Source organism: Ammospiza caudacuta, chromosome 4 (assembly GCF_027887145.1).
Source record: "Ammospiza caudacuta isolate bAmmCau1 chromosome 4, bAmmCau1.pri, whole genome shotgun sequence".
NCBI lineage: Eukaryota > Metazoa > Chordata > Aves > Passeriformes > Passerellidae > Ammospiza > Ammospiza caudacuta.
The window spans coordinates 72,547,781-72,574,142 of NC_080596.1; the positions used below are offsets into that span (position 1 = coordinate 72,547,781).

A 26,362-nucleotide genomic window follows, 5' to 3' on the forward strand; every position below is an offset into this window, starting at 1 on the left:
GTCCCGAGTGACTCTGGGCTGCTCCGGGCGGCACGGCCGGGCGCTGGCAGCGCTGCTGCCCCTGGCACAGAGCCTGGGCACCCGCCTGCGTGCCCTGACCCTGCACGGCTTCACCTGCTGGGACCCTCTGTCGCTGCCCGCCCTCCTCGCCAGCTGCCCCAGCCTGCAGAGCTTCACCGCCGAGCTGGAGGCACCACCAGACCCCCACACCCACCAGGAGCCCCCCGAGGAGGAGGAACCCCCTGCCCCACCACCGCGCTGGGCCACCGACCTGCTGCCCCGGGGGCTGCCCCGGCTCCAGAGCTTCACGCTGAGCCTGGCCGGGCCCGTTCCAGCCTCGCACGGGCCCGTGCTGAGCTCCACGCTGGCCTCGCTGCTCTGCGGGGCCCCCCAGCTGCAAACCCTGCGCCTGCTGGCGCTGCCCTTCCCGCTGGACTCGGTGCTGGAGCCGGCGCTGCCGGGGCTGCGGGAGCTGCGGGAGCTGTCGCTGGCCGGGAGCCGCGTGTGCCCGGGCACCGTGTGGCACCTGCTGGGCACCGAGGGGCCCCTGCGGCGCCTGGAGCTGTCGCGCTGCCCCGACATCCACCGGCGCGACTACGACAGCTTCCTGCACGAGGTGAGGAAGCAGCGCCTGGAGCTGGACATCACCTGGGAGTAGCGACGGGGTTTTTAATAAAAGTGTCACTGTCACAGCTGGACAGCACCGCGTTGTCCCCTCGGCAGCACAGGGGGAGCAGAGCAGCAGTGTCCCTGTGCTCCCATTGAGGGGTGACATCCCGGTGGTTCAGTCCTGCTCTGTGAGCCCTGTCAGCCGCTCCGATGCCTCCCCGAGCTTCCATGTCCCCATTCCCGCGCTGAGAGGTGACATCCCGGTGGCTCAGCCCTGCTCTGTGAGCCCTGTCAGCCGCTCTGATGCCTCCCAGAGCTTCCGAGCCAGCGCAGCATCGCGGGCCAGCTCCGAGGGCAGCGCCAGCCGGCAGCTGCTGTCGAAATATTTCCCGCTGATGCCCTCGGCTTCCTCCGAGATGGAGCAGAAAATGGTGCTGGCAGCGCCCTGCTGGGGTGACTGTGGGGAAATGGGGGTGAGGAGGGGGCTGGCACCACCCTGCCACCCACCCTGCTGCCCCCGGGATGGGCAGGACCGGCCCCACTCACCTTCATGAAGGGCCGGAGGAGGGCGAAGAGCACCCGCACGGGCCGGCTGAAGTGGCGCATGATGCTGGTGCTCACCACGCCCGGGCTCAGCGCATTGGCCGTCACCCCTGCCAGGTCACACTGTCAGCAGGGTGGCACCTCAGGGACCCCAAATCCCACCATACCCAGGCTCAGCACGTTGGCTGTCACCCCTGCCAGGTCACACTGTCAGCAGGATGGCATCCCAGTGCCCCAAACCCACCACACCTGAGCTCAGTGCGTTGGCTGTCACCCCTGCCAGGCCACACCGTCAGCAGGGTGGGCACCCCAGTGCCCCAAACCCACTATGCCCGGGCTCAGCACATTGGCTGTCACCCCTGCCAGGTCACACCGTCAGCAGGGTGGCACTGCAGGGACCCCAATCCCACCACACCTGAGCTCAGCGCATTGGCTGTCACCCCTGCCAGGCCACACCATCAGCAGGGTGGCACCCCAGAGACCCCAAATCCCTCAGGAAGCAACGGGAGCAGCCCCCAGCCTGAACTCCCATCCTTGGGGCATCCCAGCGAGTCTCTCAGACTCCCCAGCTCTGCCGGCAGCCCCTGAGATCTGGCACAGGGAGTTGGCACAGGGTGGCACGGCCCAGCACCCACCTGTGCCCTGCAGGCGCCGTGCCAGCTCGGCGGTGAAGAGCACGTTCATCAGCTTGGTGCTGTTGTAGGCGGCGTCGTGCCCGCCCGGGCGCCGCTGCCCCGTCAGGTACCCGCTGTCGGCCGTGCCCGCGCTGTGCCGGAACGACGACACGTTCACCACCCGGGCGGGCGCCGAGGCCTTCAGCAGCTCTGTGCCAAGCAGGGGTTGGTGTTGCGGTGCCATGCCGTGGTTTGCATCAATACCCCTGATAATCCCCTGCCAGGTGTGCCAGTCTCCTCTCCTGACCCCTCCCAGCACTGTCTGTCAATCCTGGCATTCCAGAAGAGAATTGGCAGAATTCAAAAGATGCCTCCACCCCTGGGGGGCATTGGGCCATCCAGGTGTCCTTTGTCCTTTGAGACCTCCTCCTGTGTACCTGGTTGGTGGCTCCTACCCTTTCCCTCCTCCTCTCCATCGGGTAAAAGAGCAGCCACGTGTTTTGGGGAGTTCTGTTGGAGGAGTTGTTGGATTCAGAGGCCTGAGGGCCACAATAAAGCTCTGGATCCAAACCCTCCATCAGAACAGACTCCTTTCCTTCACCATCGCCTTAAAGCTTCTCTGGCAGAGGGAAACCTGAGGAGCAGATCCTCTATGAGAGGAAGCTCCATCCCACCACCACCAGAGCCCTGGCATGCCTGGACTTCTCTCCACATGCCCAGCTCCAACATCCAGCCGGCCAAAAGTATCTCTGGGGTGAAACACCACACATCCAGCCGGCCAAAAGTGGCTCTGGGGTGAAACACCACAGTGCCGCTATTTGGTTCGTGCCAGACGATCCAAGGCACATCCCTCCAGCTATATTGGTAATTATACCAATAATGACCAATTATTAATTGGTAATTATACCAATGTGGAGTCCCCAGAGCCCCCCTGACTGCCCCAAGCCCTGCACTCACCCACGAGCAGGTTGGTGAGCAGGAAGTGGCCCAGGTAGTTGGTGGCGAAGGTTTGCTCCAGTCCTTCCGACGTGATGGCGAAGGGCAGCCCTGAAAGGAGGGTGGGTGAGGAAACCCAGGGCATTGGGAATATTTCTGTGTCTGCTCTGGGGTGCCCTGATCCCCAGGGCAGCACTGACTCTGATCCTCATTCATGGAGAAAGTTTCCTAGACTCCAGAATAGACTGGAATCCACAAAAGTGTGAAATAGATTATAGAGAGCAGTGTAGGTGTATCACTGGGTGAGAAATTTGGGGTTTGGGATTTTTAGTGTGTTGTGGATGGCAGCAAGATGGAGGGCACAGGGTGTCATCCTGGGTTTCTTCTTCATGCTGCTTCTTCCTCCTTCTTCTTCTTGGGTTTGGGTGACATTTTGTAATTGGGCAGAAAAGTCCATGTTGGGATCAGTTATTGGGTTAAAAGGGAAAATAATCCAGGTGTCAGCTCTTAATTGGATAATTTAGTCTTAAAGGACCTTATAACAGGAGATTGTTGGCCATGTTGTGCCTTCTAATGAAAAACTGCCCAATTCACAGTAGTGAGATTGTTTTACTGATAAGAAATAATAAACACCTGAGTCTGAACACAGAAACACAGATTGATGAGGCTGGGAGAGACCTCTCAGATCATCCAGTCCAACCCATGCCCTCACACCTCACCCAGACTACAGCACCAAGTGCCATGGCCAGGCTTTTTTTAAACACATCCAGAGATGGTGATTCCACCACCTTCCTGAGAAAAGCATTCCAGTGCTTTATTATTCTTTTGGTGAAAAAATTTCTTCCTAATATCCAACCTATCCCTTCCCTGATGTAGCTGGAGGCTGTGTCCTCTGGTTCTGTCAGAGACCGACCCCAGCTGTCCAAACCTCCCTTCAGGAAGGTGTAGAGAGCAATAAGGGCACCTCTGAGCCTCCTCTTTTCCAGGCTGAACAGCCCCAGTTCCTTCAAATGTTCCTCACAGGGTTTGTGTTCCAATCCCCTCACCAGCCTTGTGTTTGAGCATCTCAAACTGAGGGGACAAAACTGGACACAGCACTCAAGGTGTGCCCTCACCAGTGCCCAGGACAAGGGTAGAATGACCTCCCTGCTCCTGCTGGGCACACAATTCCTCATGGGCAGAATGACCTCCCTGCTCCTGCTGGGCACACAATTCCTCATGGGCAGAATGACCTCCCTGCTCCTGCTGGCCACACAATTCCTCATGGGCAGAATGAGCTCCCTGGTCCTGCTGGCCACACAATTCCTCATGGGCAGAATGAGCTCCCTGGTCCTGGTGGCCCCACCATTCCTGACCCAGCCCAGGAGCCATTTGCCTTCTTGGCCCCCAGGGCACATTTCTGGCTCATGTTCAACCAGCTGTGGACCAGCACCCCCAGGTCCCTTTCTGCCTGAACACCGTCCCCAGTTTGTAACACTGTAGGGGATTTTTGTGCCCAAAATGTAGAAGTCTTGCTCAGACTCATTAAACTCCATGCTGCTGCACTCTGCCCATCCATCCAAACCATCCGAGTCTCTGCAGAGCCCTCCTTCCTTCCAACAGGTCAACACCAGCTCCCAGCTTAGAATTACCGTCTGAAACGCCTTCAATGCAGACAGACAAACGGACAGCTGGTGCCCCCATAGTGGGGAAGCGCTGTGGGCATCGGGACGGGCTCTGCACCCCTGGAGGGTTTTGCCCGGTTTGCACCTACCGGTGACTCCGGCGTTGTTGACCAGCACGTCCAGGCGCGGCTCCTCCCGCAGCACGGCGGCGGCGAAGGCTCGCACCGAGGCCATGCAGCCGGTGTCCAGCAGCCTCAGCAGCACCGCCGGGTTCCCGGTGGCCGCCCGGATCTCCCGCACGGCCTCCTGGCCCCGCTCCGGGCTCCGGCACGCCAGGATGGTGCGGGCATTGCGGCGGGCCAGCTCCATGGCCACGCACTTGCCGATGCCTGCGGGACATGGGGAGGGTGTGGGGGATGCCAGCCAGGTCCCGCTGGTCCTTTGGGGTCGGTGTCCCCGGGTTTGGGCAGCCCCTGGCACAGCCAAAACCTCCCAGCAGGGAATGGAGGGCGCTGGGGAGGGGATGGAGCCCAGCTCGTGTGGGGTCACTCTGTCCCTAAATGTGTGTGGACATCCCAACCCCAGCCTGGGGGTCCCAGCATCTCCAGCAGCGGAACAGAGGTGGGAGCAGTGACCCCACCCCTGGTGTGACATGGTGGCCGTGGTGGCCTTGTCCGTCAGTCATTGACGGTCCCGAGTTAAGGAAGGTGAGCAGGGGGCACCAGGAGCACACTGTGAGTGCCCAGGGGTGGCCACCAGCTTCTTCTGCAGCCAAAGCAGGGACTGGGGTCCTGGGCTGGCCAAGGGACACCCATGTCCCCTGCAGGTCACCCCGCAGCCATCACGCCGCCTCCCACACGCGTGTCCCCGCCGTCCCTCCCTGCTCACCGCTGTTGGCTCCGGTGACAATCACTGTTTTGCCCGTCAGGTCGGCGGGACACTTGCGGGGGTCCCAGGGGCTCCTGCGGGTGGCCCGGAGCAGCAGGGCCAGCAGCAGGAGCGGCAGGAGCCACCACGGGGGGCTCAGAGCCCCCAGCAGCTCCATGGCCGGGAGCGGGGTGGCGCTGGGGACAGAGGTCACAGCGGGACCTTTGCCCGGCCGGTGGCACGGCACGGCACGGCACGGCACGGCACGGGTCTCTCTGCTCCGGGAGGGAGCCGAGAGGGGACAGCAGAGTGGCTGGAGCAGGCAGGAGGGTGAGACACGTGTCCCCCGTGCCACCCCACTGTCCCCTGGGCCACCCTGTCAGGAAATTACACCTCATTTATTCCTTTTAACAACCTGTGGTGCTGTAAAGACACCTGGGCTTTGTTTTCCTCCACCAACAGTTTCTGCCAGGCTGGACCCGACACGTTCCTACGGTGCTGAGTAACACGGGAGGAATGTTCCTCTGTCGTGTTGAGTAACGCGGGAGGAATTGTACCAGCGCAAAAATGGGGTCACGAATAGGATGGGTGATTTGGGGGTTCCCTGTTATGTAGGGCCGCCAGATTGAACCCTCAATGAGCGCTCACTTAAGCGGTGAACGCGCTCTGGCGCTAATTAGGAACTGAAAGCCACGCCCACATAATTATCTCTGCTAATGAGGAGCCGAAATCCGCGCCTGAGGCCTCGCCTGGTGCCGAACAGGAATAGCAAACCCCGGGGGCGTGGCACCTCATGCTAATGAGCTGAAACCACGCCCACGGATATGCTAATGAGGGTATCTATGAATGTCACTCGGGGGACAGGTAAAGCTCCCCGTGTCACACCACTGTCCCCGGTGCCACCTCAGCGTCCCCAGGGCTGCTCGCCCGCGCCGCCTCGGACTCTCTGCCCCCCCGGGGCGGCTGCAGGAGGGGCGATGTCCCCCGATGTCCCCTTCGGGCAGTGCGGGGACACTCCAGGGCTGGAGCAGGTCCCTGTGGGGTGGGGACAGTCCCAGCGAGGGACCCCGAACTGTGCCCGGAGCTCCCGGGAAGGCGGAGGAGGCTCCGAGCAGCCTCTGCCCGCCCCGTCCCGTCCCCGTTCCCCAGGACGGGATGTCCCCGGCCAAAGCCACCCCGTCACATCGCCCATTTGGGGACAAAGGGGCTGCGGGGACTCGCCAAGTGCGGGTGGCACCGTGAGCTCCGCAAAACTCATTTTAGTGTTTTTTTTATTTACTTCTGAGAAAAAGACCCCCGATCTCCGCGAGGGTCCCCCGAGGCCGCAGCCTGTTCCAGCCACTGCACCGGCGACACCCGGGGTGACACGGACCCCCCCAGAGCGGGACCGGGCGCCGGGAGGAGCGGTCCCGGGAGCCGCTCCGTTTCCAGCGGGCTGTCCTGCCACTCCTCCGCCTCTCTGTACTCCGAGAGCCGGCACTCCGGGTAGGGCAGGATGGGCTTCAGGTCCTTCTCCGCCCTCCTCAGCGCCTCGTCCCCCTGCTCGTCCCCGGCGTGCCCCGCCAGAGCCGGCCCGCGGCGCTCGCAGTGTCCCCAGCGCACGGTGACACCGGGGGCCAGGCGCACCGAGGCCAGCCAGGGGTCGCAGAGCTGCGGCTCGGCCCTGGCGGCGCGGGCCGTGCCCGGGATCACCTGCACGAGGGATCCCGGCACCGGTAACCGGCTCCGGGACGCTCCCAAGCGCGGCCGCTCGGCCTCGGTGCTCACGTCCAGCACCTTCACCTCGGGCAGCACCCAGCGGGAGGCGCCGCGCCGGGCACCGAGCCGGGGCACGCCGGGGCTGCGGGAGGGGCGCCGCGGGGGGACGGACGCCGCGCTGGAGCGGGAGGATGATGATGGTGGCGGTGCTGCCTCTTGCTCGCGGGGCTCCGGTGCTGCCGGTGCTGCGGGTTCAGGGGGCGCGGCCGGCGGCGGAACCGGGGGAGGGGGCGCGACCGGAGGGGGAACCGGGGGTGGCGGCGCGACCGGCGGGGCCGCCCGGGGCTGCGGGGGCCGGCAGGGTTGGCGGCGCCTCCCGGGGGACCGGGAGCGGCGGCGGCCGCGCTCGCGGGGCTGCGGAGCCCTGGGCGGCTTCGGGCGGGGCGGCGGTCGCGGACCGGGAGGCTGAACGGGAGCGGCGGCGGAGCGGGACTGGAACGGCGGGCAGAGGGACCCGGTGTGGGTGCGGGGTCGGGGTCATCCCGGTGTGGGTGACACCGCTGGGGCTCAGCCCGAGGGGTCTCGGAGAGGGGGAATCGGGGCACGCCTCACCTGGCCCGGGGACAGAGGGACACCCACGGCGGTGTCGCGACCGACGGGACCTTTGGCTGTCACCGGGAGAGCCCCGGACGGGACCGGACCGCGGGGCCGAGGGGAATCCACGGCGGGAGCAGCACCGGGAGCCTCACCAGGACCCACGGGCGGACTTTGAGCCTCCTCTGCCTCGGAGAGCTCCTCGGACGAGAGCTGGACAGAGGGGACAGAGGGGACGGAGGGGACGGGTGCGGTGACACCGCCATCCCGCGGCCCGGGCGGGCTCCGGGGCTCGGGGACCCTCTCACCTCTTCCGAGGGCGGAGACGCCTCGGCGACGGCGACAACGCCCGGTGTCCACGAGTCCCAAACACCGGCCGGGGGCTCCTCGTCCTCCTTCCAGGCCCCGTCCCGCTCGGGCTCCGGGTCCCCCTCGGGCTCGGGGACTTTGTCATCGCGCACCAGGAAGCGCCACTCGGCCACGAACAGGATGGCATCCCGCGCCCGCGCCACCGCGAACGGCACCCGCTGGGGACGGGGACACGGCGCTGAGAGCCCGCCCGCGGCCCCGGGCCCCCAAAACCCCCCGAATCACGGTGGGGAGGGGTCCCTCACCTGCCGAGCCACGGCCGCCAGCGCCACCTCGGCCAGGACGCGCTGCAGGAGCTCGTCCAGGAGCGGCTCCACGTCCAGCGGCTCCGGCGGCTCCGGGGACGGGCCGGGCTGCGGCGAGGGGCGGCCCGAGCCCCGCGGGGAGCCCCGCCGGGACGGCCGCGCCCGGGGCTTGTCCTGCTTCGATCGGGCCCCGGCGCCGCGGGATTTCCCCTTCTGTGCGGGGACAGAGGCACCGAGAGATCCTGTGTGCCCCGGGAGCGGCCCGGTGTGTCCCAGTGCGGCCCGGTGTGTCCCAGTGCGGCCCGGTGTGTCCCAGTGAGGCCCGGTGTGTCCCAGTATGGACCAGAGTGTCCCAGTATGGACCGGTGTGTCCCAGTATGGACCAGAGTGTCCCAGTATGGACCGGTGTGTCCCAGTGCGGACCGGTGTGTCCCAGTACGGACCAGACCACTGTCATGCAGCCCATTGCACCCCAGTACGGACCAGTGTGCCCCAGTATGGACCGGTGTGCCCCAGTATGGACCAGTGCACTGCCACACAGCCCAGCATGGCCCCTCAGCTCATCCCAGTACATCCCAATATAGCTCAATACATCCCCAGTCCACCTCAGCATGGCTTCCCAGTACATCCCAGTACACTCCAGTATAGCCCAGTACCTCCCAGTTCACCTCAGCATGGCTCCCCAGTATAGTCCAGTACTTCCCAGTGCACCCCAGTGTGGCCCCTCAGCTCATCCCAGCACATCCCAGTACAGTCTAGCCCACCCCAACATGGCCCCTCAGCTCATCCCAGTATAGCCCAGTGTATCCCAGTCCACCTCAGCATGGCTCCCCAGTATCGCCCAGTACATCCCAGTATAGCCCAGTACCTCCCAGCACGGTTCTCCAGCTCATCCCAGTACCTCCCAGTGCATCCCAGTACATCCCAGTACAGCCCAGTCCATCCCACCTCAGCATGGCCCCCCAGTTCATCCTAGTGCATCCCAGTACATCCCAGTCCATCCCAGTATAGCCCATTACCTCCCAGCGCACCCCAGCATGGCTTCCCAGCTCATCCCAGTACACCCCAGTATATCCCAGTGTGTCCCAGCACACCCCAACTCCCCGCATCCCTCATCTGCTCCCAGCCATCCCCCGCCCCCTCTGCCCCGCTCCGCCACCTCCCAGTCCCTCCCAGTCCCTCCCAGTCCCCCCAGTCCCTCCAGTCCCTCCCAGTCCCTCCCAGTCCATCCCAGTCCATCCCAGTCCATCCCAGTTCCCCCAGTCCCTCCCAGTCCTCCCAGTCCCTCCCAGTTCCCCCAGTCCCTCCCAGTCCCCCCAGTCCCTCCCAGTCCCTCCCAGTCACTCCCAGTCCCTCCCAGTCCCTCCCAGTCCCACCTCCGCCATCTCCGCCCCTTTGGCGTCCTGGGCTCCACGGCAACGTGACGTAATCACCGTGCGCCGGTTACCTTTACGTCATCACGCCGCGACGCGTCTCCATGGCGGCGGCAAGCACCGGGTGAGCGGGGGGGGGGGGGGGGGGGGGGAACGGCGGGGAACCGGGGAACCGGGGGGGGCTGAGAGGGAACGGGGGCGGCTGAGGGGAACCGGGGACATTGAGGGGAACGGGGGGCGCTAGAGGGGAACCGGGGGGGACTGAGGGGAAACCGGGGGGAACCGGGGGGGACTGAGGGGGAACGGGAGGGGACCGGGGGGGCGCTGACATTGAGGGGAGCAGGGAGAACCGGGGGGCAATGAGGGGGGGCAGGGGCACTGAGGGGATCGGGGGGCGCTGAGAGGAACCGGGGACGCTGAGGGGAACCGGGGGAGAACCAGGGGCACTGAGGGGGGACGGGGGGGGCTGAGGGGAACCGGGGACATTGAGGGGGAACGGGGGGCACTGAGGGGAACGGGGGGAACCGGGGGGCACTGAAGGGGAACCGGGGGCACTGAGGGGAACGGGGGGCACTGAGGGGAACGGGGGAAAAACCGGGGGCACTGAAGGGGAACGCGGAGAACCGGGGGGCACTGAGGGGAACCGGGAGGCGCTGAGGGGGCACTGAGGGGAAACCGGGGGAGAACCAGGGGCACTGAGGGGGCTCGGGGCCACGGAAGGGAACCGGGGGGCACTGAGGGGGAATCGGGAGGCACTGAGGGGAACAGGGAGAACCGGGGGGCACTGAGGGGAACCGGGGGCGGGACGAGCAGGGCGGGGGGCTCGGGGAGGGCTCGGAGGGTCCGTGAGGTGGGGCTGGGCTGGGGTCCCTGGCACAGGAGATCGGGCCGGGGTTGTGGGGGGCTCTGGGAGGGGAGAGGACTGGATCTGCCCCCAGAGTCCTGGATCTGCCCCTCTCCTCCCCTTGATCTGCCCCCTGCCCCTGGATCTGCCCTCAAACCCCTGGATCTGCCCCCCCTCCCCTGGATGTACCCCCAGACCCTGGAGCTCCACAGACCCCTGGGAGCTGTCCCCCACTCTCCTGGATGTACCCCCAGCCCCCTGGATCTGCCCCCTGCTCCTCTGGACCTACCCCCAGCCCCCCTAGATATACCCCCAGCCCCCCTGGATTTGCCCCTCTCTCCCCTTGATCTGCCCCCCCCTGCCCTGAACCTACCCCCAGCCCCCCCCCTGGAGCTCCCCGCACCCCCTTGGATCTGCCCCCAGCCCCCCCAGATCTGCCCCTCCCCATCTGGACCCATCCCCAGCCCCACACCGGCCCCTCCTGAATCCTCCCCATTCCCTCCCCATTCCCTCCCCACCCCTCAGATCCGCTCCGGCCCCCCCAGAATCCGCCCCGCACCCCCCTGGCGGTGCCCCCCGGTGCCCCCCGGTGCCCGTGACCCGTGTGTGCCCGCAGGCCGTACCGGCGGGAGCGCAGCCTGGCGCTGCGCAGCAGCAGCTCCGCGCTGTACAACAACCTGGCCGTGCTGTGCCCGCCCGGGCGCGGCCCCGCCTTCGGCGCCGTGCACGGCTCCAGCCTCAGCCTGCTGGGCACCGAGGGGCACCCGCGGCAGCTGCAGGCACGGGGAGGGGGCTCTGCCCTCAGCACCCCCTTGCTGACACAGGTGAGGCACGGGGACAGCCCGGGCCGGGTCCTGGTGGCAGCGGGCGGGGGGTGGCACCCGGCCCTGGCGCCTCCTGGCACTGGGGAGGGGTCGTGTCATGGCCCTGGCACCTCCCTGGCATTGGGTTGGGGTCGTGTCACGGCCTTGGCACCCCCTGGCATTGAGGAGGGGTCGTGTCACAGCCAGGGGGCGGTCGTGTCATGGCCCTGGCACCTCCCTGGCACTGAGCGGGGGTCGTGTCACAGCCCTGGCACTGAAATGGGGGTGGCGGGGGTCGTGTGACAGCCCTGGCACCTCCTGGCACTGAGTGGGGGTCGTGTCACAGCCCTGGCACTGAGAGGGGGGGGGGGGTCGTGTCACAGCCCTGGCACCTCCCTGGCACTGGGTTGGGGTCATGCTACAGCCCTGGCATCTCCTGGCATTGGGTGGGGGTCGTGTCACAGCCCTGGCACCTCCCTGGCACCTTCCTGGCACTGGGCTGGGGTTGTGTCACAGCCCTGGCACCTCCTGGCATTGGGTGGGGGTCGTGTCACAGCCCTGGCACCTCTCTGGCACCTCCCTGGCACTGGGTTGGGGTCATGCTACAGCCCTGGCACCTCTCCTGGCATTGGGTGGGGGTCATGTCACAGCCCTGGCACCTCCCTGGCACCTCCTGGCATTGGGGAGGGGTTGTGGCACAACCCTGGCACTGAGGAGGGGTCGTGTCACAGCCCTGGCACCCCCTGGCACTGAGGAGGGGTCGTGTCACAGCCCTGGCACCTCCCTGGCACCTCCCTGGCACTGGGTTGGGGTGTGGGGGGTTCAGGATCCTGGGGGGCTCAGCGTGTGGGCAGGGGAGGGGAAGGAGCCCCCTGAGGGGTCTGGGGGCATTTGGGGGGGTCCTTGAGGGCACAGGGATTGACCTGGGGGGCACCAAACACACCTGGGGGAGGGGATGGCACCCCGGGAGAAGGGCTGGGGGCTCCAGGAGGAGATTGGGGGGCTCCAGGAGGAAATCTGGGGGCTCCTGTTCCAGGAGAAGGGGTTTGGGGGCTCCAGGAAGAGATTTGGGGGTTCCAGGAGGAAATTTGGGGGTTCCAGCAGGAGGGGTTTGGGGGCTCCTGTTCCAAGAGGAGATTTAGGGGCTCCAGTGGAAATTCTGGGGCCTGCTGCAGGAGGAGGAGTCTGGGGGGGCTCCAGGAGGAGATTTGGGGGTTCCTGATCCAGGAGAGGGGGTTTGGGGGCTCCAGGAGGAGATTTGGGGGCTTCAGGAGAAAATTTGGGGGCTCTTGTTCCTGAAGGAGGGTTTGGGGGGCTCCAGGAGGGGTTTGGGGGATCCTTTTCCAGGGATAGGAGTTTGGGGGTTCCAGGAGAAAATCTGGGGGCTCTTTTGCCATGAGGAGATCTGGGGGCTCCTGTTCCAGGAGGAGGATTTGGGGGGCTCCAGGAGGAGATTTGGGGGGCCTCCAGGAGGAGATTTGGAGACTCTTGTTCCAGGAGGAGATTTGGGGGGCTCCAGGAGGAGATTTCGGGGCTCCAGAAGAAAATCTGGGGGCTCCTGTTCTAGGAGAAGGGGTTTGAGGACTCCAGGAGGAGATTTGGGGGCTCCAGGAGGATATTTGGGGGTTCGTGATCCAGGAGGAGAAATTTGGGGGGCTCCAGAAGAAAGTCTGGGGGCTCTTGTTCCAGGAGGAAGGGTTTGGGGAGCTCCAGGAGGGTTTGAGGAGCTCCAGGAGGAGTTTGAGGAGCTCCAGGAGGAGTTTGAGGGGCTCCAGGAAGAGATTTTGGGGCTCTTGTTCCAGGAGGAAGGGTTTGGGGGCTCCAGGAGGAGACTGGGGGGCTCTTTTTCCAAAGGTAGGAGTTTGGGGGGCTCCAGGAGGAGATCTGGGGGCTCAGGGATAAAATCTGGGGACTCCCATTCCAGGAGGAGATTTGGGGGCTCCAGGAGAAAATTTGGGGCCTCTTGTTTCAGGAGAAGGGGTTTGAGGGTCTCCTGGAGGAGATTTGGGGGTTCCTGATCCAGGAAGAGAAATTTGGGGGGCTCCAGAAGAAAATCTGGGGGCTCCTGTACCAGGAGGGGTTTGGGGGGCTCCAGGAGGGTTTGAGGAGCTCCAGGAGGAGTTTGAGGAGCTCCAGGAAGAGATTTTGGGGCTCTTGTTCCAGGAGGAAGGGTTTGGGGGCTCCAGGAGGAGACTGGGGGGCTCTTTTTCCAAGGGTAGGAGTTTGGGGGTTTCTAGGATGAGATTTGGGGGCTCCAGGAGGAGATTTGGGAGCTCCTTTCCAGGAGAAGAGCTTTGGGGGGCTTCAGGAGGGGTTTGGGGGGCTCCAGGAGGAGACTGGGGAGCTACAGGATAAAATTTGGGGGCTCCTGTACCAGGAGAAAATTTGGGAGCTCCAGGAGGAGATTTGGGGTCTCCTGTTCCATGAGGAGATTTGGGGGTTCCTCATCCAGGAGGAGAAGTTTGGGGGCCTCCAGGAGGGGCTTGGGGGCTCCTTTTCCAGGAGTAGGAGTTTGAGGGGCTCCAGGAGAAAATCTGGGGGCTCTTGTTCCAGGAGGAAGGGTCTGGGGGCCTCCAGGAGGAGATTTGGGGGTTCCTGTTCTTGGGGCAGGAATTTGGGGTTCTCCTGGAGGAGCATTTGAGAGGTTTCAGGCCGGGATTTTGGGGGTTCTCCGGGGGAAGACCCCCAGGAGGTGGGGTTGGAGGACAGCGGGGTCCCTCAGTGTCCCCAGGAAGGGACAGCAGGGTCCCTTAGTGTCCTCAGGAGGGGACAGGAGATCCCTCAGTGTCCCCAGAGGGGACAGGGGGTCCCTCAGTGTCTCTAGAGGGGACAGGGGGTCCCTCAGTGTCCCCAGGAGGTGACAGCAGGGTCCCTCAATGTCCCCATGAGGGAACAGGGGTGTCCCTCAGTGTCCCCAGGGGAGGACAGGGGGTCCCTCAGTGTTCCAGAAGGGGACAGGGGGGTCTGTCAATGTCCCCATGAGGGGACAGCACCATCCCTCGGTGTCCCCAGAGGGGACAGGGGGTCCCTCAGTGTCCCCACGGGAGGACAGGGGGTCCCTCAGTGTCCCTAGAGGGGACAGGAGGTCCCTCAGTGTCCCCAGAAGGGACAGGGGGTCCCTCAGTGTCCCCTCTGTGTCCCCACAGGCCGCATGGTGCGAGCTGCCATCGCGGGTGCTGCTGGTGCTCACGTCCCAGCGTGGGGTGCAGGTGAGGCCTGGGGCTGCTGGGGGGCACTGGGGGGCACTGGGGGGTCCTGGGTGTCCCCCTGTCCCCCCAGAGTGTCCCAGCTGTCCCTCCATGGCAGATGTACGATGCTGATGGCTCCACCATGGTGTTCTGGCACGCCCTGGATGTCCCAGAGCTCCCAGCAGGTGAATCCCCCCCGAGCCCCCAGCCCTGGCCAGGCCACCTCTGACCCTGTCCCCAAGTGCCACCTGCCCAGGGCTGGGAATCCCCCAGGGATGGCACTGCAGCCCTGCCAGGGTGGGAATTCCAGCCCTTTCCAGGAGGGAATTTTGCCAATGTCCAACCTAAACCTCCCCTGGCACAGCTTGGGGCTGTTCCCTCTCACCCTGTCCCTGTTCCCTCTCACCCTGTCCCTGTTCCCTGTGTCCCCTCCTGGCAGGAGCTGTGCAGAGCCACAAGGCCCCCATTTGTCCAACCCTTCTGTCAAACCCTAAAACTTTTCTCCAAATCCATTTCCCACAGGCCCTGATCCCCCTTTGCTCCAGGCTGAGCCCCTTCCCCACCTCCTGCACATCAACACCTCAAAATCTTGTGACAGACCCAAAAATGTGCCAGGACTGGGGTGTGACCCCCAATTCCTGTCCCACAGTGACACAAACCTGTTCCCATCCCCAATTCCTGTCCCACAGTGACACAAACCTGTTCCCATCCCCAATTCCTGTCCCAAACCTGTCCCTGGGTGACACAAACCTGTTCCCTTCCCCAATTCCTGTCCCAGGGTGACACAAACCTGTTCCCTTCCCCAATTCCTGTCCCAGAATGACACAAACCTGTTCTCATCCCCAATCCCTGTCCCAAACCTGTTCCCTGTCCCAGTCCCTGTCCCACAGTGACACAAACCTGTTCCCATCCCCAGTTCCTGTCCCAAACCTGTTCCCATCCCCAATTCCTGTCCCAAACCTGTTCCCTGTCCCAGTCCCTGTCCCAGGGTGACACAAACCTGTTCCCATCCCCAATCCCTGTCCCAGGGTGACACAAACCTGTTCCCATCCCCAATCCCTGTCCCAGGGTGACACAAACCTGTTCCCATCCCCAATCCCTGTCCCACAGTGACACAAACATGTTCCCATCCCCAATTCCTGTCCCACAGTGACACAAACCTGTTCCCATCCCCAATTCCTGTCCCAAACCTGTTCCCTGTCCCAGTCCCTGTCCCACAGTGACACAAACCTGTTCCCATCCCCAATTCCTGTCCCAGGGTGACACAAACCTGTTCCCTGCCCCAATCCCTGTCCCACAGTGACACAAACCTTTCCTTTCCCTTCCAGCACATTCCGTGTTTGCCCGAGGCATCGCCGCTGCCGGCGGCCGCTTCGTCTGCGTGGGTGAGCCCAGGTGTGGGCAGGGGGGTGGCCCTGGGCTGGCCCAGCCCCTGCTGACCCCCCTGACCCCACAGGGACATCCTTTGGGGCCGTGCTGGTGTTTGACGTCCCCCCTAAAGGGACCAACGTGACGCTGAGCGAGGTCCTGGAGCAGCACCGGGATCCCATCACCGACATGGCGGCCGAGCAGGGCCAGGCCCCGGTATGGGGGGAGAGGGGGACCCTAAATCTCATCAGGGACATCTTCCACTGTCCCAGGTGGCTCCAAGCTGGTCTTGGACACTTCCAGGGATCCAGGGGCAGTCACACCCTCACAGGGAAGGATTTCTTCCCTAAATCCCACCCAAATCTCCCCTTCTCCCGTGGGAAGCCATTCCCTGTGTCCTGTCACCCCATCCTTTGTCCCAAATTCCTCCCATCTCTCCTGCAGCCTCCTGGAAGCTCCCAGGGCAGGTCCCTGCAGACTCCCCAGGCAGTTTCCTCCCACTCAGCACTTTCCCTGATGAGTCACTGAACTTTCCTTGCTCTGGGATCCCCAAGGAATTCATCCCCCAGATGCCATTCCCGAGCTGCAGTGTCACCATGGGGACACGGAGCTCTTGTGTCACCTCCCACTGCCACCCCGGGCTTTGCTCCCAGGCTTCCCAGGGCTGCACTGGGGCATTCCCAGGGCCGGGAATCCTCACAGAGGGAGGGAGGGGTGCCCTGATCCTTCCTCAGAATCCACCCTGGCCTGGCAGCCTGGGCAGGGCCGGACGAGTTCCAGCCCATCAGCTCTTCAGGAGCTGTCCCAGCTTGTCCTGGTGCCCGTGGGACAGTGCCATCCCCAAGTGGGGACACTGCCCGGTGTCCCTGAGCCACCTGTCCCCACAGGACGGCGCCGGGGACCTGGTGACAGCCGATGACTCGGGGACGCTGTGCCTGTGGAGCAGCGGGGAGGAGTTCACGCTGCTGGGGAAGATCCCGGGGTCCGGGTGAGCCCCGGGGGTGCCGCGGGGTGTCGGACACGGGGCGGGGACAGCCCTGCGGTGGTGACACCGGCCCTGTGTGCAGCTGCACGTGCTCCTCGGTGGCGCTGTGGAACGGGATCGTGGCCGCGGGCTACGGGAACGGGCAGATCCGGCTGTGGGAGGCGGGCTCGGGGCGGATCCGCGCCCAGCTCAGCGCACACGCCCGCTGGATCTACGCCATCGACCTGGCACCGCTCACCGGCAAGGTACGGGGGGAACGGGCACAGCTGGGGGCACAGCTGGGGTCACCCAAAGCATCCCATGCTGGCATCCTGCCCAATATCCCAGCCTGCATCCCACACCGACATCCACCTGGTATTCCAACCTGAAATCCCAACCTGACATCCCACCTTGAATTCCATCCTGAAATCCCAACCTGGCATTCCAACCTGAAATCTTAACTTGGCATTCCAAGCTGAAATCTCAACCTGAAATTCCAACCTGAAATTCCAATCAGGCATCCCACTTTGAATTCCATCCTGAAATCCCAACCTGAAATTCCTACCTGAAATCCTAACCTGGCATTCCAACCTGAAATTCCAGCCTGGCATCCCACCCTGACATCCCACCTGGCATTCCAACCTGAAATCCCAACCTTTCATCCCACCTTGAACATCCCACCTTGAATTCCAGTCTGAAATCCCAACCTGCATCCCACCCCAACATCCACCTGGCATTCCAACCTGACATCTCAGCCTGGCATTCCAACCTGGCCTTCCAACCTGAAATTCCAACCTGGCATCCCAACCTGGCATTCCGTCCTGAAATCCTAACCTGATATCCCACCTTGAATTCCACCCTGAAATCCCAACCTGGCATTCCAACGTGAAATCCCAACCTGGCATCCCACTTTGAATTCCAACCTGGCATCCCATCCCATCCCATGTCCCATTTGGCATTCCAACCTGAAATCCCAGCCTGGCATCCCACTTTGAATTCCAGCCTGAAATCCCAACCTGGCATTCCAACCTGAAATCCCATCCCAACATGCCAACTGGCATTCCAACCAGAAATCCCAGTTTGGAATTCCATCCTGAAATCCCAACCTGACCTCCCACCTGCCATTCCAACCTGAAATTCCAGCCTGGCATCCCAGGTGGATTCCTGTCCCAGAGTGACAAGAATTCCAACCTGACATCCCAACCTGGCATCTCACTCCACATCCCACCTGGCATCCCAACCTCAAATCCCACCCCAGTGTCCCACCTTGCCAGTGGCGCTGCCACCTCCGTGGTGTCCCCACTGTCCCCCTGCTCCCCTGGCAGCTGCTCTCGGGCGCAGAGGATTCCTTTGTCCACGTCTGGAAGCTCAGCAGGGACCCGGACACCGATGACATCGAGGTCAGTCCGGGCTTGGGACAGGGACAGGGGACAGGGATGTGGCCCTTGGAGCTGTGGGAATCCTCTGGATCTGCTCCCCCCGCAGGTGCAGCACTGCCACGCCGAGTGTGTGACAGACACTCAGGTGTGCGGCGCCCGCTTCTGTGACCCTGCTGGGGACACCTTCGCTGTCACCGGCTACGACCTGAGCGAGATCCTGTGCTACGGCCCCGCCTGAGCCGGGACAACGGGAACGCCGGGATCGCCGGGAACGCCGGGACAATCCACCGGGAATGCCGGGACAATCCACCGTGGGTGAGGGCTGAGCACAGACCCCCCCCTGCAGCCCCGGCCGGGATCCCCCCCGTGCCCCCCGAAACTCTCCCGAGGGCCGGGAGCGGCTCCAGCAGCCCCGAGGGGATCCTCGCATGGCTCCCACCGGCCCCGGGATCCTCCCGTGGCTCCCACCGGCCCCGGGATCCTCGCATGGCTCCCACCGGCCCCGGGATCCTCCCGTGGCTCCCACCGGCCCCGGGATCCTCGCATGGCTCCCACCGGCCCCGGGACCCTCCCGTGGCTCCCACCGGCCCCGGGATCCTCGCATGGCTCCCACCGGCCCCGGGATCCTCCCGTGGCTCCCACCGGCCCCGGAACCCTCCCGTGGCTCCCACCGGCCCCGGGACCCTCGCATGGCTCCCACCGGCCCCGGGATCCTCGCATGGCTCCCACCGGCCCCGGGACCCTCCCGTGGCTCCCGCCCTTCCCGGAGGGCGGCGTGGCTGGGAACGGAGCCGGCTCAGACGGGAGGATCCCGGCAAACCTGTGCTACCTGCTGCTCCTGCCCCCAGAGCCCAGCCCGGCGTCCCAGGTGCGGCATCTGCCGGGCACAGCTCCTGGGGAGGGGACAAAATGGGGGAGACAACCCATGGGGACATGGGGGACATGGGGCATCCTGCATCCCAACCCCCCCAGGATCCCAAACCCCCGTGGGATGCTGCAGTCCCATGGCAGCTGGCCAGATGTTTGCGATGTTTCCAGCTGTGCTGCGGGGCTGGAAAGAGCAGCAGCAGCTGCAGCAGGACCCCAGGGACAGCCCCAGGTCCCCTGCAGCCCCCCCCCCGATGTCCCTGAGCCCCCCACGGGAGCTGAGGTGACCCCGGGCTCTGCTCACAGGGAGGGGGAAATGGGGGGCTCAGGCCCTGAGCTGGGGGAACCCCCCAAGCCCTCCCCACCCCTCCTGTCGGGGGGTCTCCCCCACCCATAAATGACTCCTCCACCCTTTATGTCCCACTCGTGTCCCCCCAATGTGTGGGTCAGGTCCCCCCATTTTCTGTTTCCCCCCACAATAAATCACCCCAGTGAACCCCCCCCGTGTCACTCCTTCCTGGGGGGCCCAGCAGGGTTTGGGGGGCTCAGCAGGGTTTGAGGCAGGGCAGCAGGTTTTGGGGGAACCCAGCAGGGTTTGGGGGGCCCAGCAGGGTTTGGGGGGGCTCAGCAGGGTTTGGGGAACCCAGCAGGGTTTGGGGGGGCTCAGCAGGGTGTGGGGGAACCCAGCAGGGTGTGGGGGAACCCAGCAGGGTTTGGGGGAACCCAGCAGGGTTTGGGGGGCCCAGCAGGGTTTGGGGGTGCCCAACAGAGTCCGGCTCCGTTACAAAAAGCTTTATTAAAGGTTAAAACAGCCGCTGCTGAGGTGGGGGGGGCCCCGCTCCGGGCCGGGTGGACCCCGAGGCCGGGGGGGGCCCCGCTGTGCTCCTGGGGTAAAAAAGTGTAAAAACGGTAAAACGGTTGTGCAGTTCAGCCGGGGGGAGGGGACAGCGACAATGCCACACCCCCGCGGCAGGGACAATGATCCCCCCCCCGTCCAAGGCACAGAGATGAGCCGGGGGCTCTGCAGCCACACAAGCACCCAGGGACCCCTCCCCGCGCCCACCCACCCACCCACCCACCCGCCCTGCTCACAGCTTGGACCCCCCCATGAAGACGGGGGGAAAATACAGCACCAGAGAGCCCTACGGGGGTGGGGACCCCCCAGAAATGAAAGGGGGAGCGGCAGAGCCCCCGCTGCCCGCGCACCCCCAGCCCCAAACACTGCTCGGTCAGAGGTAGCACCAGCCATGGGGAGGGGGCCCTGCCGGGGGAGGGGGCTCAGCACGGCCCCCCCCCCTCACCGGGGAAAGGCACGGTGGCACCGGGGGGCTGCGAGCCGGCAGAGCCTGTAAACAGCCGGGGATGGGGGGGTAAACAAGCCCTTGGGGACCCCCACCCCGGCCAAGCCCCCTGGTCAGTGCTGGGAGGGTCCCAGGGCTGAGAGCCACAGCCTGGGGTGGGGGGGTCCTGGGCCAACCCCTCTGTTCAGTGTGGGGTCCCTGGGGCTGAGGGTGGGGGTCCTGAGCCCCTCAGCCCAGCACAGGGACCCCCAGCCCTTCATGGGAGCCCAGGGCCCTCAGCACAGGGACCCCCAGCCCAGCACAGGGACCCCTGGCCCTGCATGGGAGCCCCCCAGCCCTTTATAAAAGCCCCAGGCCCAAGCCCCTCACTCCACACAGGGACCCCCAGCCCAGCTGAGCCCCCCAAGTCAAGTGTGGGGGTCTCAGGACCTGACCCCCCAGCCCATCCAAGCCCCCCAGCCCTGAGCCCCCCAGCCCAGCTGAGCCCCCTCACCCTGCACGGGGAGCCCGGGGCCGAACCCCCTGCTCGGCCCAGGGGCTGCCAGCCCTCCCGAGCCCCCCAGCCCCACACGGGGGTGCCCTCCCCGAGCCCCCCCGCTCAGGACACGGGCGGTGAGGGTCTCCAGAAGCACCACTTGCTGCGGGGGTGCTGCTTGCGCTGCAGCTGCTCCTCGCGCTCCCGCTCCTTCTTGGAGCGCAGGTACAGATCCTCCTCCTTCAGGTACCACACCGGCGGCCAGCGGTGCCGCTCAAAGTGAGCCTGGTTCTCTGCAGGGACACCGCGGGGCTCAGGGCACGGCTGGGGACCCCCTGCCCTCCCCGTGGTGCCCCCCATCCATCCATCCATCCATCCATCCATCCATCCATCCATCCATCCATCCATCCATACCTGGGGACATGAACTTCATCTCGCGGGGGAAGCGGCGGCACACGCGGTTGTAGTTGGTGCAGATGTAGTGCAGGCACCACGCCGCCAGCTGCCGGGCGTTGTGGAACTGGGGAGGGATTTGGGGGGGTCACCCCATCACTTGGGAATCTCTGTGTCCCCCCTCGGGGGTCTCCGTGCCCCCCAGCCCCCCCATACCTGCGTCATCTCCAGGTAGATGATGACCTGCTCGTCGATCTCCACGCGCTGCATGAAGGCTCGCAGCAGCTCGTCCACGGCGTATTGCTCTGGGGAAAGGGGGGAAATGGGGGTTCAGGGGGGGTCACACAGCGGGAACGGGCCCCCCCCGCGCTTACATAAGGACAGCGAGCGACACACGGGGACGATCGATGATCGATCCGTCCCCGCGGCGGCAGCGGGGCATTGGTGACGTCAGGGACCGGGGGATACCGAGGGGGGCTCACCGGTGAGCGCCTGCAGCCGCGGCAGGCACAGCCGGTCCGTGAGGATCAGCAGCTCCATGGCGTCCAGGTCGGGCGTGGGGGTGAAGACCCCGGTGTAGAGGAAGTCGAGGACGGCGCGGAGGCAGGCGCAGTTGGTGCCAGGCAGGGACACCTGTGGGATTGGGGGGAGCTCAGAGACACCCCCAAAGGGGGCTGGGGGAAAGGGGGACCCTCCTGGCAGTGCCTGAGCTGGCACAGCACCCCCAGCCCTGGAATAGCCCACACATCCCAGCACAGTAGGAAGAAGTAGGATACACGTGTCCCTGAGCCAGGGGCTCTGAGCAGCCCCCTGACCCCAACCCAAATGCCCCCCCCGACCCCCGGAGCCACAGGTGCCCCCCGTGCCCACCTCGCTGGCGTAGCTCTCGCGGAAGCCCCCCCGGAACATGGCCCTCATCCAGTCACAGCCGGCGATGAGCAGCGGCTTGTGTGCCGGCACCGCGCCGTCATCCACCAGGAACACCACGTCTGGGGACAGGGACAGCTCAGGGGGGACACAGCCACCCCCCAGGTATCCCTTGTGCCCCCCAGCCCAGGGACAGCCACCCCTGGGACATGGCAGACCAGGGACAGCCACCCCTGGGACATTACAGATCAGGGACGGCCACCCCTGGGACACGGCAGATCAGGGACAGCCACTCATTGACCGCCACTGTCAAGGGGTCAAGAACCCCTTGGACACCCCTTCCATGGGGACACCACTGCCTTGGGGACAACCATCCCTTGGACACCCCTTCCTTGGGGACAGCCACCCCTCAGACACCACTGCCTCGGGGACAAGAAACTCCTTGACACCCCTTCCATGAGGACACCACTGCTTTGGGGACAAAAATCTCTTGGACATCCCTTCCATGGGGACATAGTCACCCCTTGACCACCACTGCCTTGGGGACAAGAATCCCTTGGACATCCCTTCCATGGGGACACTCCTTCCATGGGGACACCACTGCCTTGGGGACAAGAATCCCTTGGGCACCTTTCCATGGGGACACCACTGCCCTGGGGACAAGCACCCCTTGGCCACCACCCAGAACTGTCACTCCACCCCAGCAGCACCTCCATGACTGACCAGGGCAGGACCCCAGACTCCAAAGACCTCAGAGGTGGAAGAGTCTCAGGCTGACCATATCCCCGTGACCCCACTGTCACCACGAGAAGGTGACACCATCTCGGAGGTGACAGTGGTGACCCTCCTGTCCCCACATGCCCCACCCCACCCCTATACCTGCAAAGACCCCCTTGGCCAGGCACTCCTTGACGCGGTTGGCGCGGCGCACGTGGAAGGCCTTGGTGATCTCCTGGTTCATGAAGCTCTCCTGGTTGAGCTCGTTGGCCACCATCATGCGCAGGTCAAACACCTCCAGCAGCTCAGCCACGGCCCCCACCTGCCTCAGGTCCCCGTGGGGCCTCTCCAGCTTGCCCGTGTACAGATACTCCAGCACGGCGCGCAGCGGCTCCGGCCGCACGCCCCGGTCCATGGCCACCACCGCCATGCGCCGCTCCCGCCCCGCCACCGGGTCGGCCACCGCCTCCCAGCGCAGGCTCAGGAAGCCGCGGCCCCACGAGGACAGGTCACGGCCGTCCCCGTCCCCCTGGCCGGGAGGCTCCTCCAGCGTGAAGAGGTCGTAGAAGCGGGAGCAGGCGGTGGCCAGGTAGACGCGGTGGGCGAAGACGCGGTGGCCGCCCTGCAGCTGGAAGACGACGTCGGCGCAGAGCGGGGCCTGGAACAGCGCGGCCGGGCCCCCCCCCAGCCCCGGGGGGGCGTCGGGCACCTGGATGAGGGGCGGGGGGGGCTTGGGGGGCAGGAAGGGCGCCTGCAGCAGCGGGCGCTGCATCTTGCGCAGGTGGGACTTCCAGAACTGCAGGTGGCGGCGGGACACGAGCGCGGCGCGGATGGCGTTGTCGAACACGTCCTTCACGCCGAACTGGGCCACCACGCTGGTCTCGTAGTAGGGCACCCCCAGCTCCTGGGCCACCTCGTGGCCCCGCTCCGGTGGCAGGATGTCCGAGGGCTTGATGGGCCTGGGGGGGCACGGACAGGGCGGGGGCTGAGGGGGTGTCCAGGGCAGCCCCTGCTCGTTCCGAGGGTGCTGGGAGGTCTCATGGCCATGCCCGGGGGGTGCTGGGAGGGTGGCCCCTCATTGTGAGGGTGCCAGGGGACCTCCCAAGCCAGGAGTGCTGAGCAGGGCACGGATTCCACCCCACAAGTGCTGACCCACAGGGGGACCCCATCCTGCGGGGAGGTGACACACCCTAACACGGTGGTGACAAAACTGGGGGTCCCCATAGCGGCACAGGGAGGGGTCCCCACTCAATGGTGACACTCTGAGGTGTCCCCGTCCCCGTGGGACGCTCTGGGGGCTCACTTGGCCAGCGGCCGGCGCGCGCGGTTGACGGCGTCCAGGTCGGCGTAGCGCAGGTCCAGCTGGCAGCCCACCAGCACGATGGGGGTGCGCGGGCAGAAGTGCTTGATCTCGGGGTACCACATGCTCTTCACGTGCCGCAGCGAGTTGGGGTTCGCCAGCGAGAAGCAGAGCACCACCACGTCCGACCTGCGCGGGGGGGAGGGCAGCGCTGTCCCGGTGCCACCCGGCGTCCCCAAACACGTCCCCGAACACACCCAGATCAGGCGGCACTCGGGTCGCAGCCCCGCCTCGGGTCATTGTCCCCAGCCTGGGACCCCCCCAGGACCCCCTGAGAGCCCCCCAGCCAGGGGAACCCCACAAATCCCCGCGGCCACACCAACTCCACGGCCTCTGGGAGCCCCCTGACAGTGACAGGGGACAGGAGGGACCCCACGGGACCTGGCTTTGAGTCACCACTGCCACGGGCTGCCCCAGCTCGGGTGGGCACCGTGGTGGTCCTGAGCCGGGGGGGGTCCCACGGGGGGTGTTTGGGTGGGTGCCAGCCCCCAGCACCGGGGACATTCCACGCCCGCTGTCCCCAATCCCGCCCCGCGCCCACTGTGGGGCGGCCACTGCCATCCCAGGGAGTGAGAGGTGCCAGGGGACCTGGGGGGGTGCCAGGGGACATGAAGGGGTGCCAGGGGACATGGGGGGCTGTGCCAGGACACACAGTGGGTGCCAGTACCCCCAAGTCCCCGCAGCAGCCGCGTGGCCCCGAGCCCGGGTTGTTTTTAGTCCGAGCCGGGACGGGACGTGACCGGGAGGCGCCGCTGGAGCCGGGCCCGTGTCCCAGACCAAGATAGCCGCCACCGGCCCCCCCGGGGCCCTCCGCCAGCCCCGGGGCCACCGCGAGCGGCGGGGACAGGGCCCCCCCAGCCCCGCCGTGCCGCGGGGAGATTAGCGGAGCCGCGGGGCTGGCGCGGGGCGGCCGCGATAAGAGAGCCCGGACGTGCCAGCGGCCACGGGCACCGGCTGATTACAACCGGGGGACACCGGAGATCTGGGGGGCCCCTCCTGCTGCCAGCCCAGCGCCCCCACAAAGGATTCCCGCAGCACAAGAGCCCCCCTGGAGCCGCCCCCCACGCACAGCTCCGGAGGGTCCCTGCTCGGGGCGGGGGGTTCGGGGGGGCAGTGTTGGGGTCGCGGTGGCCCCAAAGGTGTCCCCAAAGCGGGGGGATGGGGTCTGGGGTGCCAGAGCTGCTCCCCGGGCGCTGGCAGGAGCCCAAGGGGCTCCTTTGGCTCCGTGCATCCCGGGATGGGCAGGGCTTGCGCTCGGGGGCTGGGGTGGGGGCTGGGCTGCCGGTGACCGGAGCCGGGGTGCCGGTGACCGGAGCCGGGGTGCCGGTGGCGGGAGGGGGTGGGGTTCCGGCGGCGGGTCGCGGTCCCACCTGCCATAGGCGAAGCGCCGGTCCTTATGGTGGTCCCCAAAGGTGTCCCAGAGGCGCAGGGAGACGCTGACCTCGTCCACCACATCCCGGGAGCGCTCCAGCACCTATCGGCACCGGGAACGGCACCGGGAACGGCACCATCACCCACCGCCCTGCCCGGAACCATGAGGGACCACCCCGCTGTGCCCCCCCCGCCCCCTCCCGGTTCCCCGCTCGGTGTCCCTCGCGGTACCGGCTGCTCCCCGGTGCTCGGTACCCCCTGTTGCTTCCCCCCCGCCCCCCTGCCCCGCCGTGCCCGGCGATGCCCGGTGTCTCCGGTAACGCCCCTCCCGCCGTTCCCCCGCTCGCTCGATGCCCGGCGGTGCCCGGCGGTGCCCTCACCTCCTGGCAGACGCGGTACTGGTCGATGGCCCACACGGTGGGCACGTGTGTGGCCAGCAGCCGGTACTGGCTCAGCGTGGCGTTGCAGGCGCGGGCGCAGATCAGCCGCGTCTTGCCCACGGCGTTGTCGCCAACCACGACGCACTTGATGGTCTCGACGTTGGGCCGCTCGTAATCCACGTCGGGGTCCATGGGGGCGCGGGGGGCCCCGGGCAGCGGAGCGGCCCCGCTCAGCGCCCCCCGCCCGGCCCCGGCCCGTTACCGACCCCCGCCCCGCCCGCCCCGCCCCACCCCGCCTAGCAGCCAATCAGCGCGCGCCGCCGCGGCACGCCCCGCCCCGCCTCGCCCCGCCCCGCCAATCCCGCGCGACACCGCCCGCCCGGCCACGCCCCCCGCGGCCCCGCCCCGCGCGCGGACAAAGGAGCGCCGCCAGGGGGCGCCGCAACGCCACGTGACGGGTCAGCCCCCGGGGCCACGCCCACACCCGCGACCGAGGCCACGCCCACTAGGCGGGTTCATAGGATACGCCCCCATGAGAGACCACGCCCACGTGGGCGGGGGGCGGGGTCGCGACAGCGGCGACAGCCGCGATAGCAGCGATAGCAGTGACACCTGTGACAGCAGCGGCATCAG

At 66.0% G+C, this 26,362-nt stretch overlaps 4 protein-coding genes across 4 annotated transcripts; 1 reads left to right on the top strand and 3 right to left on the bottom strand.

The window, feature by feature from the left end:
* Positions 1 to 652: 652 nt before the first annotated feature.
* Positions 653 to 5,360, bottom strand: LOC131557029 (retinol dehydrogenase 13-like). Its single transcript, XM_058804023.1, has 6 exons — positions 5,195 to 5,360; positions 4,456 to 4,695; positions 2,724 to 2,813; positions 1,788 to 1,976; positions 1,156 to 1,262; positions 653 to 1,066 (listed from the first exon to the last, which is right to left on the bottom strand). Exons 1-6 carry the CDS (start codon positions 5,349 to 5,351, stop codon positions 878 to 880), a joined length of 972 nt encoding a protein of 323 aa, XP_058660006.1. The 5' UTR covers positions 5,352 to 5,360; the 3' UTR covers positions 653 to 877.
* A 1,088-nt stretch (positions 5,361 to 6,448) lies between these two features.
* C4H2orf81 (chromosome 4 C2orf81 homolog) lies at positions 6,449 to 9,464 on the bottom strand. The gene is made up of 5 exons (XM_058804353.1): positions 9,456 to 9,464; positions 8,080 to 8,292; positions 7,774 to 7,992; positions 7,484 to 7,678; positions 6,449 to 7,363 (listed from the first exon to the last, which is right to left on the bottom strand). The coding sequence occupies exons 1-5, from the start codon at positions 9,462 to 9,464 to the stop codon at positions 6,449 to 6,451; spliced, it is 1,551 nt and encodes a 516-aa protein (XP_058660336.1).
* Positions 9,465 to 9,556: 92 nt separating this feature from the next.
* On the top strand, positions 9,557 to 18,394 carry WDR54 (WD repeat domain 54). Its single transcript, XM_058804024.1, has 10 exons — positions 9,557 to 9,576; positions 10,913 to 11,120; positions 14,246 to 14,308; positions 14,406 to 14,472; positions 15,616 to 15,672; positions 15,744 to 15,871; positions 16,543 to 16,643; positions 16,723 to 16,885; positions 17,945 to 18,019; positions 18,105 to 18,394. Exons 1-10 carry the CDS (start codon positions 9,557 to 9,559, stop codon positions 18,234 to 18,236), a joined length of 1,014 nt encoding a protein of 337 aa, XP_058660007.1. The 3' UTR covers positions 18,237 to 18,394.
* A 2,261-nt stretch (positions 18,395 to 20,655) lies between these two features.
* Positions 20,656 to 25,980, bottom strand: LOC131557023 (rho-related BTB domain-containing protein 2-like). Its single transcript, XM_058804016.1, has 9 exons — positions 25,730 to 25,980; positions 25,349 to 25,452; positions 23,922 to 24,107; positions 22,781 to 23,577; positions 21,905 to 22,023; positions 21,517 to 21,667; positions 21,251 to 21,339; positions 21,056 to 21,161; positions 20,656 to 20,934 (listed from the first exon to the last, which is right to left on the bottom strand). Exons 1-9 carry the CDS (start codon positions 25,919 to 25,921, stop codon positions 20,765 to 20,767), a joined length of 1,914 nt encoding a protein of 637 aa, XP_058659999.1. The 5' UTR covers positions 25,922 to 25,980; the 3' UTR covers positions 20,656 to 20,764.
* Positions 25,981 to 26,362: the final 382 nt, after the last annotated feature.